Source organism: Gekko japonicus, unplaced genomic scaffold (assembly GCF_001447785.1).
Source record: "Gekko japonicus isolate JY-2015 unplaced genomic scaffold, Gekko_japonicus_V1.1 scaffold15, whole genome shotgun sequence".
In the NCBI taxonomy this organism is placed as follows: domain Eukaryota; kingdom Metazoa; phylum Chordata; class Lepidosauria; order Squamata; family Gekkonidae; genus Gekko; species Gekko japonicus.
This window is the reverse complement of record NW_015165830.1, coordinates 3516583-3531329: the sequence shown is the minus strand read 5'-3', so window position 1 is coordinate 3531329 and position 14747 is coordinate 3516583. Positions and strand designations below refer to the sequence as shown.

The following is a 14747-nucleotide window of genomic DNA, read 5'->3' as shown; positions in this document are numbered from 1 at the left end:
AGTTGTCTATCAGTTTTATGAACTCCTCTCTCGTCACCTCAATCTGACTCAGGTCTTTCAACACCCCTCCCGAACTCAGCGGTTCTGGAGTGGGCAAGCACTTCTCATCTTCCACAGTGAAGACGGAGGCAAAAAATGCATTTAGCTTCTCAGCCATTTCCCTATCATCCTTCAGTACTCCTTTTACCCCTTGGTCATCCAAGGGCCCCACTGCCTCCCTGGCTGGTTTCCTGCTTCCAATGTATTTGAAGAAAGTTTTATTGTTGGTTTTTACGTTTTTTGCTATATGCTCCTCATATTCCCTTTTTGCCTGCCTGACCTCAGACTTGCATTTTATTTGCCATAGCCTGTGTTCCGTTTTATCAGCCTCACTGTGACTACCTTTCCACTGCTTAAAGGAATCCTTTTTACCTTTTACAGCTTCCATTACTTTGTTTGTTAACCATGCAGGCTTTTTCCTATACCTGTTTGTGCCTTTCCTAACCTGTGGAATATATATTTTTTTAGCTTCTAGGATCATAGTTTTAAATAGTTTCCAAGCTTCCCCGATGGTTTTGACCCTTTCTACTTTTCCTTTCAGTTTCCTCCCCACATGTCCCCTCATATCAGAGAAGTTACCCCTTTTAAAGTTAAAAGTGGTTGTGTGAGTCTTTTTGGCCAATTCCCTATTTGTACAAATGTTGAACTCAACAACATTATGATCACTGTTCCCAAGTGTTGCAATCACTTTTACATCTCTCACCAGATCTTGAGTGTTACTTAGGACCAAATCAAGGATCGCCTCTCCCCTGGTAGGTTCCGTGACCATCTGCGCCATAGCACAGTCATTTAGAGTGTCTAGAAACGCAATCTCTTTTTCTCGACTAGAACACATATTGACCCAATCAATGTGTGGGTAGTTAAAATCACCTATTACGACACAGTGTTTTTTCCTAGCTGCTATCTTTAATTCATTCATCATTTTATAATCCTCCTCTATCTTTTGATCTGGTGGGCGATAACAAACTCCCAGTGTTAAGTTTCCTTTTGGCCCCCCTATTTCAACCCATAGAATTTCCAGATGCAAATCCAATTCTCTTAGCCTCTCAATCTTTCTGGACTTTATACCCTCTCTGACATACAGAGCCACCCCACCTCCAACCCTTCCCCCCCTATCCTTCCAATATAATACATAACCAGGAATCACCGTGTCCCACTGATTTTCCTCATCCCACCAAGTTTCTGAAATACCCACAATGTCAATTTTTCCCTCCAACACCAAGCACTCCAATTCCCCGATTTTACCTCGGACACTTCTAGCATTTGTATAGAAACAGCTGTAATTTCCCATACAAGTTAAGCCTGCCGATGGGTGCCAGAGGCTTCCCAGATGTTTGCGCCCTTTAAATCTGCCCGGCATTCGCACCTATGGCAGGACTAATTGTGCGTGTGATCACAGCCTCAGAGCGGCTTACAATCACCTTCCTTTCCTCTCCCCACAACAGATACCCTGTGAGGTGGGTGGGGCTGATAGAGCTCTGAGAGAATTGTGACTGGCCAAGGTAACCCAGCTGGAGGAGTAGGGAATCAAACCTGGTTTTCCAGATTAGAGTCCACCACTCTTTAACCACTACACCACAGCTAGCTTCTGGTGACATTTGTCTTTGGACTCCAACAGTCACTGCCTGAAATTCTGAGTGCTCTTGTTCTTTCCCCTCACCTAGCAAAAAACCACAATAGGTTCCCCAGTTAAGTTTCATTTAAAATAATAGAGTTGAGTTCGGGTCAGGAGCAAGTAAATTAAAAGATGACGGACACAGCCTGAAAATTGTTCTCACAATTCGTATTCTCTAACCATTGCACTCTGTTTCATTCCAAAGGAGGTCTAAATAAAACCAGCTCGCTGGTGCAAAACCATACATGGCAATATAAAAGGCTGGTGTAATTTCCTACATCAAAATATTTTCCCCCTTTCTGGATGTTCCCTTATGACAATACTACTAAATGAACCATTTTACACAACTGAACAACTAGGTCTTGTGAAGCTAGATTAAATTTTTAAGGACAGTTCAGCTCTCCTGATTGCAGCGAACAAACAAATCAGCCGGAACCCTGTCTTTTAATGCACATCCTTTGCTTTGAAGATTGTTCTTCATTCCAGAACATCAGTTTTTTGCAGAGCAAATACAGATAAGGTCTGCAGAAACTCTGATTTCTTAAATTTTTACCTGGCAAACTTTATCTCACCATACCTTTTATGGTCAAGCACCTGAAACTCTTTATTCTCCCCCACCCTCCAAATATCTTAAAATTCCACATGGCATTTTAAAAAATCCCACACCACAATATCCTCAAGGGGTGTTGTCTGCTTATTAAAAACCCCCCTGTAAGTCATGATTAATGCATTACCTGGAAAACAGTAACGATGGCCCAGAGCAAAGAATCAAAGTTCTTCCTGTCAGGAAGAGTGTCTCCATCTCTCTCTGAAGCAAACTTACAGCCAAAGAGGTGCATCCCAAGGATACTGTGTATAGGGGGGAAATATAGAATGATGTATTAAATAATTAGAACAAGACTGTCCTGAATGTAAACATAGACTCTTAACAATTTAATGAAGATGGGTAGCCATGTTAGTCTGTCTGTAGCAGTAGACAAGAGCGAGAGTCCAGTAGCACCTTAAAGACTAACAAAATTTGTGGCAGGGTATGAGCTTTCATGAATCACTGCTCACTTCTTCATACCCTACCACAAATTTTGTTCGTCTTTAAGGTGCTACTGGACTCTCACTCTTTTCTACTGTAACAGTTTAATGAAATGCATCTGGAACACAATTCCTTGCTACATCCACCTTCTCTCCCAAAGAATCTAGCCCATAAATTCCAGCCCTGCACCATGTCTTGCAGCAACTAGTAACTGAATGCTCACATAGATTAACAGCCATTTAGGGGGACATCAAAGTTAGGCCAGTGTCAAACTCGGGGCCTCATTTGCCGTGGGTATTGTATGTTCTATCTTCACTGCCTATAACCACACCATTGAGATTCTGTATATTGGGGCATTTGGGGGCATATGATGAGAGTATGTATGTGTGGGAAACTGCTTTGCTTCACCGCTGTGCAACTGTTTTCTTAAGAGGCCTCCTGAAGCTGGGAAGTATGCGAAATGACCTTGGATGCCTGTCTCTGCTAGCCGGCCTGTGGTAGATAATATAACTGTAGGTTTGCAGGAGGGGGAGGAGGGCTAACGGAGCGCACTAGGTTTAGACGGGCTGAATGAATGGATTGATTGGATAGGTCACGGAGGGGGGGGGCTTGTTTGAATCATGTATAATACCAGAACTGGCACCAAATGAATTAGTTCTGACACAAGATGATCTCAGCTAGATATATCTTCATCTCTCAATAAACAAATCACTGCCAAGAGAGTGTTGTTGAGAGCAAGTTTGTTCAAGAGTCTGACAGCCAATATTCCCTCTAAGCTGGGTTAGTGTGCGCTAGCTCACAGTTTTTTAGCCCCTGGCTCACACATTTTTGTCTTAGCTCAGGAAGGATGGCTCCAGAGCAAGCTAATTTATACAGTAGCCAAATCGCTTGCTCACAACTTTAATGCCAGTAGCTCACAAAGTAGAATTTTTGCCCACAAGACTCCACAGCTTAGAGGAAGCATTGACAGCCAGTGGGTTTTAGTCCTCTTCTGAAGTGTAAGATTCCTTAAGGGTAAGGGTAACACTGAAGGGTAAGATTTCTTAAAGTATCGTAAGGATTTCTTCATATCTGGGAATTAGGGCCATCTTTAATGTAACCATTAATGTAACTATTAAAGACCATTCAGATAGGAAAGTACAGATTTCCAAAGTGGCAGTACAACTTATTAAACCACTTCCCTCTTAAAGAACTCACCCTAGGAACTCTGCCCCATTTTGGCTGATCCCACCTTGATGCACAGAAACATAAGGGTGCAAAAAAGAAATAAGCAGCTTTACTGAGGACTGACCTGAAGATAAAGATGAAAAGCATCAGCAACATGCAGAAAGTGGCCACATTGTCCATTGTTTTCATGAGGACCACTAGCTGGCGCTGGAGAGCAGGCATGAAACGAACCAACTTCAGGACCCGCATAAGACGGAAGGTTCGTAGAACAGACAGGCCTCCACCCTGCTGTCCCACTATCTCCCAGACACTAAGAAAAGAAATTCTAATGTTAGTTTGATGGTTGATGAGACACACAACATTAGTGCGTCATAGTACATATTAAAAAGTGCCAAAAACCTGTGATGAAGTGGGAAAGCTAGCTAATGTAGTTCAGTGCCAAATGGATGTGAAGCAGGGATGCTCTTAGGATACGTCCTTTCACCTAAGTCTAAGCTAGATGTTCAGAAATTATGTGTCCCAAAGACATGAAGGCCCAGAACGAAAAATGGAAAACACTTTTTCTATTCTTTTCCATTTCATTTCATTTTGAGAAAAACTTCTGATCATTGAAACAATGTGGTCACATTGCAGGCCTGTGGAATCATGAGCTTTCCCCCCCTCTAGAAGCATGAATTCCATCTTTCTCTGTATGTTGACGTCTGCAATCTATTTCTATACAGCCTTCTTCTTGCTTCCTATGATGTTAGCCCATCCTGTAACACTGAGTATATGTGCAATCATTATTTGATGAAAAATAAAAGGCATATACTTTTTTATTTCAACGCTATCATTTCAGGAGTTTGTTGCTAACAAAGTCATAAATATGGCATTTCATGTTCTTGATGGGATGTGTTTAAGCTGGATAAGGGAACTCAGTATTGCATGCATATCAGTTTTTCACCATGGTTTCAGAACTTCTGAAAATGTTGCATTCCAGAGGGGCATTGTGTTCCTCTATTGCAACAAAACATAAAGGTGATTTGCAGCACCCTTAAAGACTAATTTTATTGTGGTGTAAGCTTTTCATGGACTAGAACCCATTTTGTCATATGCATGAAATGTAATGTTCATTTGGCGGGGTGTGTGTGTGTCACACGTACACTTTTAAACACATCTACACATGAATTCAAACAGAAAACGACTGGGAAGTTACTACAAGGGGAGGCCAGAAGGCCCAGCATTCTTAGATAAAGATGTGTTGTATCAAATTACGGGTCACTCGGCCTCTTTCCGCCTCTGTATATGTGTGTCTGAGACAAGACTGATTTGCTTCTTCACTGTACCACTTCATGCAGCTGATGCATCAGATCCAGCTTTGGAAGTTCATATCACAACACATTTCTCTATGTACCAGAAGCCTTTCTGAAGCTTTGAAAATTTTAAGTTTCTAATCAGAAACGGGGATTCACATTTTTAAAAGACCGCATACATGGTAGAAGAGATTGCATGTGCAAGGAGGTATGGAGGCATTTTAAATTTATCATACTCCATGTATGGACTGGATCACTGCCTTGGCAGTGCCAGGTTGGACCACCTTGCCTGAGGCCCATTTGAATGTTTCACCCCAACCCTGTTTAGGCAGCAAGTGCATTTTAGCTTGCCCGCAGAGCCAAATGGGCCCAACGTGGCTTCAGATGGCTCCGCAGGATCCGATGTCCCCTGGCAATTCGTTAGATGAGCTTGTATATGACTGGCATAGCCAACTCTCTACAGCCATCAATGAGATTGCTTCCAGATGCCCTCTGTGCCCTCACTCTAAGCTTGCACCTTGATACACCCAGTAGTAGCAGTTGATGAAGCAAAGGCTAAGACTGCTAGAGAGACAGTGGCGATGAGCCCATGATGAAGCGACAAGAACATCCTATAGGACGTTTATGAGATCCTATGAGATGGCAGTCAAAGCCACAAAGAAAGAGTACTATGCAGCTTCAATTGCGTCTGCAAGCTCCTGCCCAGCCCAATTGTTTAAAATGATTCAGTCCATGATGACTCTGCCTCAAGGCAGGTCAAATGCTAGGGAATTGGACATTGGCTGTGAGGCTTTCACGAGCTACTTCGCAGATAAAGTCTTGTCGCTCAGCTGTGACCTCCCTGCCACAGTTGAGACAGTGAGTGAACTCGAGGCTCCATACATGTTTTCTAGGCAGGTGATGGATCATTTCAGTCCACTCAGCCTAGAGGAAGTCAACAAATTGCTCTTAACTGTGTGCTCCACCATGTGTCTCCTTGATCCGTGCCCATTGTGGCTACTCAAGGCTTGTCATGATGGGTTCTGAGATGCCCTAGGGGAGATTATCAACAAGTCCCTCTTGGAGGGTCTATTCCCTGAGACACTTAAGGAGGCTGTGGTCCGTCCCCTCTTGAAAAAACCATCCCTGGATCTGGCTGAATTGACTAACTACTGGCCAGTTTCCAATTTGCCCTATTTGGGCAAACTAATTGAGAGGGTTGTGGCAGTCCAGTTACAAAGCTTTTTGGATGACACTTCCATCTTAGATCCCTTCCAGTCCAGTTTTTGCCCGGGACATGGGACAGAGACAGCACTGGTTGCCCTCATGGATGACCTCTGGAAGCACCTGGCTTGAGGTGGATTGGCAGTGCCATTTCTGTTGGACCTGTCAGCAGTGTTCGACACAGTCGACCATCAGCTACTGATCCACCGCCTTGCCAACTCTGGAATTCAGGGGCTTGCCTGCAATGGCTTACATCCTTTTTTCAGGGTCGGGGACAAAGGGTGGCACTAGGGGAACCGAAGGTACCCACTGACTTGTGGAGTGCCTCAAGGGGTGGTACTCTCCCCGATGCTGTTTATCATCTATATGGACCCCCTTGCCCAGATTGCCCAGAGGCATGGACTGGGATGTCACCAATATGCAGATGACACCCAGCTCTATCCGTTGTTGAGCAGCCAGTCTGACTCTATACTGGAAGATCTGGACCAGGTGTTACAAACAATGCTCCCTCTAAGGTGTGGAGTCTTGTGAGCAAAAATTCTACTTTATGAGCTACTGGCATTAAAGTTGTGAGCAAACGATTTGGCTACTGCATAAATTAATTTGCTCTGGAGCCATCCTTCCTGAGCTAAGACAAAAATCTGTGAGCCGGAGGCTAAAAAACAGTGAGCTAGCTCACACTAACTCAGCTTAGAGGGAACAGTGGTTACAAGCTGTGTCTGGTTGGCTTAGATTGAGTCAACTGAAGACAGAGGTCCTGTCCCTGAGCCGGGGCCCCGAGGGTAGGTATCCCACTTCTGACCTTCAATGGAGCACAGTTGGTTCTAGCGCCAGAGGTTAGGAGTTTGGGAGTGCTCTTGGATACCTCTTTAACAATGGAGGCCCAAGTAGCAACCATGGCCGAGTCAGCCTTTTATCATCTTCAGCTGATCAGGCAGTTGGTTTTCTTCAACAAATGCAACAACTTGGGAACAGTGATCCACACGATGGTCACCTCAAGATTAGACTACTGTAATGTTCTCTACATGGGACTGCCCTTGTCCCAAGTCTGGAAGCTGCAGCTAGTGCTAGTTGATGGGTCTCTCTATGTGGGAGCACATCCAGCCTGTGCTAAAAGCATTGCACTGGCTGCCAATAGATTCGCTTCAAGGTGCTGGTTTTGACCTTTAAAGCCCTTTATGGTCAGGGTCCAGCATACCTAAGAGAGGCCTTTCCCCATACGTTCCCCAGAGAGCACTGCATTCAGAGGCCCAAAACTGTCTGGCCCTCCCAGGCCCTAAAGATGCCAGGTTGGCAATAACCAGGGTCAGGACCTTCTCAGTGGTGGCTCGGTACTGGTAGAATGAGCTCTCAGAAGAGATCAGAGCCCTGTGGGACCTTTTACAGTTCCGCAGGGTCTTCAAGACTGAGCTCTTCCACCAGGCCTTTGACTAGGAGCCGCATTAAATACCTGAGAAGTGACCCTGTGCCTTGGCCTATAACCTACAGCCTGTGCCCACCGCATATATCATTCAATCTATTGAACTGGTGTGAGATTACCATCATGATTGTCACCTAAGTAGTACTATTTAATCTTGAAACTCTGCTCATGCACTTTATTAAAATAATGTTCCATCACTTTAAGATAACTAATATTTAACTGTTATGGCACTTTTATGAATGATTTTAATTGTTTGTGTGTGTGTGTGTGTGTGTGTGTGTGTGTGTGTGTGTGTGTGTGTGTGTAAGCCGCCCTAAGCCTGCCTGGGCAGGGAAGGTGGGATATAAATTGAATGAATGAATGAATGAATGAATAAATAAATAAAATGTAGGGCTAGTTCCATGTTACGTGACGTAATCAAATGGAAATACCCTGTAGAGAGCTGTACACTTGAGGTAATATCTATCAATTACATTTAAAATAAAGAGGCATGTGCTTGCTTTGCAGTCATTTCTGCTTTATGTTTACGATACTACAAGGAAGGAAGGAAGCAGCATTGGGCAGATTCCATTCAACAGCTCCCCTACATGAAGGAGACAAGACCAAGAATGGTGCAGTTGAATGTAAGCACAAGAGATGGAGACAACACTCATCATTATAAAGTTTTCACAGCATTTATGGAGTGCATGTTCTAATACATGAAGCAAAGGAACCACAAATCAATAAGGATTACAGTCTTTCCACACTACTTTCCTGAGGCTTCATTACAAAACTCATTTAGGAAAAATCACTAAGATGGTTCATAAGGACTACTCTGTGTCAGTTACCTGATTACTACAATTATTCCATCAAAGATATTGTATGGACTTTTGATGTAGCCAAAAGGGCCATACACAAGGAGCTTCAGAAGCATTTCTAGAGCAAAAAGACTAGTGAAGACAATATTGCTGATTTCCAGAGCATTGGTAAGTTCTTCAGGCTGGAAAAAAATAAGAAGAAGAAAAATTACAAGAGGAAATCAATGCAAGAGACAAGGAAACTCAAAGTAAAGTGAATTATAAATCAGTAAATATATTTATACAAGACAGCAAGACAAATCTGAGAATCCCAGGGTCAATATTAATTCACACCTTCTGGATGCTTCTCTGGAGCCCCCAAAGCAAATATGATGTAGACTTTGGAATACTGATCAGATGTTTAACTTCTGTCTTTCTACCAAGTAATGATAGGTCACTAGCAGTAAACAATTGATAACAAAATGTAAATTTGTCACTATATATTTCACTATTAATTAATACATATTAAATACAATGCTAAAATACAGTGACATTTGTATAACTGTCTTACATTATCCTCCCTAGGACCATCATATATGCTAATTAAGGGATTTCAGAAAATTTACTTCAATATGAAATCAGTATTTTGAATAAAAAGTGGTTTTTTAGTTTCCCTCTCATTTTTGAGTATGCATCTTAAGCCCCGATCTTAAAGGACCTCATCTCAAAATTATATATTGTCCCTATAATAATTAAACCAATTCAAATATATTCAAATCACAAGCCGCTTTTTATTAAAGGTAGGCCTTATGTACTTAAAAAATAGTCAAAATTTAAGGTTGCATTACTGTAGAATTGCAGGAACAGATATATTGCTATTTAGAGATCCATTACACAGTTATTTAAGAAGTATTGTGTGGGGTCCAGTGGATCTGTCAGTGCAAGGAGTGTTACTGTTTGCCCTATTGCCCTTTACCAGAAGTCCTTTCTGATTCCAGAAATGCTGTTGCCTTGAGTTGCAGCATCCCTGTGGATGAACAGGTTGGGGAGCTGCAGCGAAAAGGAAGAAGGGGTTGCCCTTCATTCTGCTTCTATCAGTGGAGTTGCACTTGTAGAATAAGGAGGAGGAGGAGTGATTGTCAGACCTCTGGGTAAATCAGTTCCCAACAACATTCACTTTGAAGAAGGATAAGTTTATTAAGACAATGATAGCATTCAGCCTGTATGTTGGCTGTGTTAGAACTGAGATTAAAGGCGCAAAAGCAATAGATATACAGGGTTCAAGCAGGGACCCTAAAAGGTTCAGAACCAGTTACCCCATGGGATTTCTCCAGTACTTTGATATTATTTACAAGGGTTATACAGGTTTTACTGGCCCTGCCTGGCTGCAGTATGATGAGGAGTTCCGAATGAGGGCAGCCATGAACACTTCTTTGTGGTGGGACCAAATACATCCCCATCTATGGCTGCAGGTCATGTTGCCAACGTGACCTAACACAGGTGATAGGTTGCATAGTGACCACTTTGTCCAATGCTTGCCAGTAGCTTCTACTCCCCACAGCCAGGTGGGGCAGGCAGTTCAACCCCGCCAAATCTGTTGGAAATTCCGTTGAAACCAGAGATTATATTACTGAATTATTGGCAAGAAGTTAATATTCCACAGATTAGGAAAGATCTGATAATGATACTTTTTACGGCAGCCAAGACTACAATAGTGTCATGCTGGAAGGAAACAGATAAACCATTAATTAAAAATTGGTACTCTAGAATTTGGGACCGTTTGATTTTGGATAAAATCTCGGACTCTCTAGCAGATAAAGATCCTTCATTGGGACCTTCCTATTATTTGGAAAGATGGTATCCAATTCTAATCAAATTGGAAGACATTCTTGAAGGGAATACACAGTCTACAAATTATTGTTATCTTAATCTCCTGAAAGTAAGTTGGTTAATTTAATAACCCCTAATGTAGTATTTGTTGTATTAGTTGTAGATATTTTGTTGTTAATTTAATATTTATGTTTTTGTTGTGTATTGTGTATTGGAGGACTGTGATTTGAATGACGGTGTAACATGTTTTTGCTTCAGAACCTATAAAGGTTAGTCAAGAATAGAAGAGGGCCAACTCTTAAAATCTAATTATGAAACCTAAAAAATATATACATGTATTTATTAAACACAAATTAAAATAACGAATAAGGGCCCATTCATACCTCATATACAAATATAAAAACACACAAAGGCTGATGAAATAGACCTAATGCGTTTCGGCCTTTGCAGGCCTTCCTCAGAGGTCTAATACAAATAGAACATGTTGGCTGATATGTAAAAATATATACAATCATACATATACAGAATATGAAATAGAGACCAGAAAATAATTGTTCCAAAGTTTAACCACTGGGCAAAGAATAGAAATACAAAAATACAAATAAAACCTCCAGTGCAATCACATGTCCAGTAGTACTTCTCTCTGGTCAACTTATATATTCTCCTGAGCTTTATCTGGTATTCTCCTGAGCTTTATCTGGTGTTTTGTTCTGGGTGAGATTAAAGTGATTTAAGAGGAGGAACAGATTATGCTTCTTTGTCATGGCAGGTCACTGTTTGCTTGGGTTTAGATTTACAGGGATACCAAGAGTTTGCAGGCGTGTGGAATTGATTAAAATGATCCACCCCGAGAGTCAGTTGGATCCAAACAACTTTCTGACAACTCTAGGGAATTTCCTGTTGATATCACTGGTATCGCTGATGCTCCTGACAATGCTTCATTTTCCTATAGAATGAGGAATGGCCCAGGGGGCTGACACAATCACACCCAGGCACCCTCTCTCAGGTGTTAGATCCCAGGTAGCCCCTTGGTTTACTGTGTCTAATGGGTTGGAACCTTGGCATTATCATGGTATGAACCACCTTGAGCTTGACGAGATTTAGCTGACATGAGAGTAGAAAAAAACTTACTCAGCACCTTCAATGCCATATCATAGACCTGCAAATGGACTCTTTTCCTTGCTCTCAAAATGTAAAATACTTTAAGATGTGCTTGAGTCTTACGGAATTAAATTGGATTTAAGTGTCTTTCATAAGGCTGAACACAGAATTGCTAGTTTTGGTTGTGTCTCAAAGCCACCACAGTGGCATTGGGAAAATTAAGCATCTAACAGATAATCCCATATGATTTATTTGGAACATTTAATTTTCCTTCTTGATTTTTAAAGTTTTCTTACATGTTCATTACATTCCCCCCCCCCCATGAAACATTTCACCCTGCAGAGTTGGAAACAAGTCATTTTGACCTCATCATATCACTGGAAGGTGATACAGAATGAGGTGGGCTGACACTTGTGAGAGGCCGCTAGGAGAAAACTAAATTCCTACAAAGGATCAAGAAAATGCTCACTGATAGAAACAGAGATGTCACCTACAAAATTGCTAAGTATGGTTGGCTGGTAATTAAGTTGAGGAAAATATGGATAAATCATGCTAGTTGAAATTTTAGAGATGGTTTTATAAGTAATTTAAGTTATGTCACTTAATATTTTAGGTTATTAGTGGTTTATTTATGTATTTTATAAATATTATATTCCTGTATAGGGAACAGAAATGTTTTAAGTTTGGGGTTTTACTTCTTTTACTGTGTACTGGTCAATGACTGGAATAAATTTATTTACTTACTTACAAAGGGAATGGGAGAAAGAACAGAGTAAAAAAACAAGCTAGGTGAGGGTACAGCTGTGCACATACAGCAGAACAGATGTTCTTTGTGTGCTTACTGCATCTTGGGTATTTTGAACTCCTTTTGGCTACGAGGTCACTTGCATCATCAGGGTTTGGATTACTTTAGCATACAGTGCTCCTTACCTCTCCAAATAATCCAATTGATCACACATGCTGATTTGAGACTAGGTTCTCCACATCCAGCCCTTCCCAAAAGGAATATTCTTTTGGGGAAAGACTGGATGTGGAAAACCTAGTCTCAGAGTACAGGTTCTGACTGTGCTGGTTCATCTTGGCAATGAGAGCAAAAGCTTGTGCCCCATTAGCCAATATTACAAACTAGGGGTTGGATCCAACCAGCTTTTCCATTGGTGAAAAAGTGGTTGTCCTTCATCCTCTCACCAGGCTAAACTAGAAATAATGGGAATTGCATGGATTACCCCAAAGTGGTGTAGTGGTTACAGTATTGGATTAAGCCCTGGGACATGGAGGCTTGAATCCCCACTCTGTCATGGAAATTCACTGCATGACCTTGGGCCAGTTGCATATTCTCAGTCTAACCTACCTCACAGGATTGTTGTGAGGATAAAATGGAGAAAGGGAAAATGTTGTAAGCCACTTTGGGTCCCCAGTGGGGTGAAAAGTGGGATATAAACAAAAGAAAATAAATGATTAAAATTGGCAAAAACTTGTACAGACGGGCTGTAGTAAGGTCGAGAGATGAGTATAACTGAGTGATAAATATGGTTTGAGTCCTACAGCCATTTAGGTTATTTAAATGCTGTTCAAGTCAGTGGGATTTAAGTTGCTATATCGACTGCAGGTTTGGAGCCTAGCTCTCAGGAAATATTTGTATTCATTCAAAGAAAAGGAGTAAAGCTCTCAATCAAAATGAGAAAAAGAATTGTAGCTTAATACTTTAAAGATTTCTAGCTCTGTTCAAAACAGCCTGGGTTAAATGTTCATGTATTCATATAAACTATACTGCAGAACTGTGGATAGCTGATCCCCACACCATCACTTGAGACAAGAGCAGCAGTCATCTTGGCAACATGCTGGAGTTTGCCCCCTTGCCAGAGTTTCAGATGTGTTCGGGGGACCAATCCCATGGGGTTCAAGGTCAGCTGCTTGGCACAGAGGTTGCCAGATACATTCCTAGATCTCACTGGATATCCCCCTCATGTTCTGGGCAATGTTCCCTCTAAACTGTGGAGTCTTGTGAGCAACAATCCTACTTTGTGAGCTACTGGCATTAAAGTTGTCAGTGAGTGATTTGGCTGCTGCATAAATTAGTCTGCTCTGGAGCCATCCTTCCTGAGCTAAGACAAAAATGTGTGAGCCAGGGGCTAAAAAACTGTGAGCTAGCTCATGCTAACTCAGCTTAGAGGGAACACTGGTTCTGGGTTTCTTCAATATAAAACTCCCCAAGAAATGCCACACCCTTCTGGATCTGGGAGCTTCAGCCTGGTGTTCAAGTCCCTGAGTGCCAAGCAGCTCTATGTCTTTTGTTCCGGGTGTCTGATGTTATTTCTTCTCCACTGTGTGCACTAAGTGCCTTATTCCCAAACCTATGAGAAAACCAGGATCTGCTGTTCACCGAAGCAGCATCTACACATGTTCTGTTCTTTTCAGTGATGCTATGCTTGATGCTACATGTACATCTTTAAATGGCAGACCACAACCATCTCTCTGAACAATTCCCTGTTAGCCTAATATTGTGTTCTTCACTGGAGTGGGAGGAGAGGCAAGGTGGCCCTTATTAGTACATAGATTTACTTTTTCTGCACATCTTTAAAGCACATTTGATATTAAACTAATTTTTCATCTCAAGTCAGACAACCTTTCCATTCACCCACTGTATGCATGCAATTATATATAAATCCAAACTCATATGGGTAGGCAAGTTGTACTATAAAGCAATTTCAAATGGCTTTATTAAAACATGTGCTTTGAATGGGAAAATATCTTATTTACAATCTCAATGGCACTGAGGGATTTGGCATGTAGCTATTTTCATCCTAGAGGCCACATTATCCTGAAACAAATACTGAAGGCTTCCATAGCAGAAGTGCTAATCTTCTGCTTAATCTAATATCCCATGCTAAATTCTTATGCAGTTTCTTCTTGAAATACCACTCAGTCTATGCACTTATCACTCTCTGTAGTCCTATAAGAAAATTATATATCAAAACTGCCCAGGCTTAATTCATACTCAGTGCAAGAAGCAGAAACCATCATTACAGTCAGTTTAAATATAATATGGTTCTATGCTTAAACTGTTTTTAAAGATTATAGTTTCTGTATCTATTATGCCTCCAACTGTCATTCAATATCAGTAGAAGACACTAGCAGTAGAAAAGCAAGCAATGCAAGAAACTTCAGCTCCTCTGTTTTGTTTTTTCAATAAGCAACCACATTTTTTGGTAGGAAAACATAATACGAATTATAACAGAAATGTATTTACAGATTTTAAAAACTATCTCCAACCAGC

The 14747-nt window shown here is 41.5% G+C and overlaps 1 protein-coding gene across 1 annotated transcript in view; it reads right to left on the bottom strand.

The window, feature by feature from the left end:
• Window positions 1-14747, bottom strand: part of CACNA1G (calcium channel, voltage-dependent, T type, alpha 1G subunit) — a 573869-nt gene that overhangs the window by 185278 nt on the left and 373844 nt on the right. Inside the window, exons 10-12 of the mRNA XM_015410725.1 lie at window positions 8591-8742; window positions 3973-4158; window positions 2389-2503 (exon numbers count right to left, since the gene is read on the bottom strand). Coding sequence (XP_015266211.1) covers window positions 2389-2503; window positions 3973-4158; window positions 8591-8742 — 453 coding nt within the window. The remainder of the gene's footprint in view (window positions 1-2388; window positions 2504-3972; window positions 4159-8590; window positions 8743-14747) is intronic.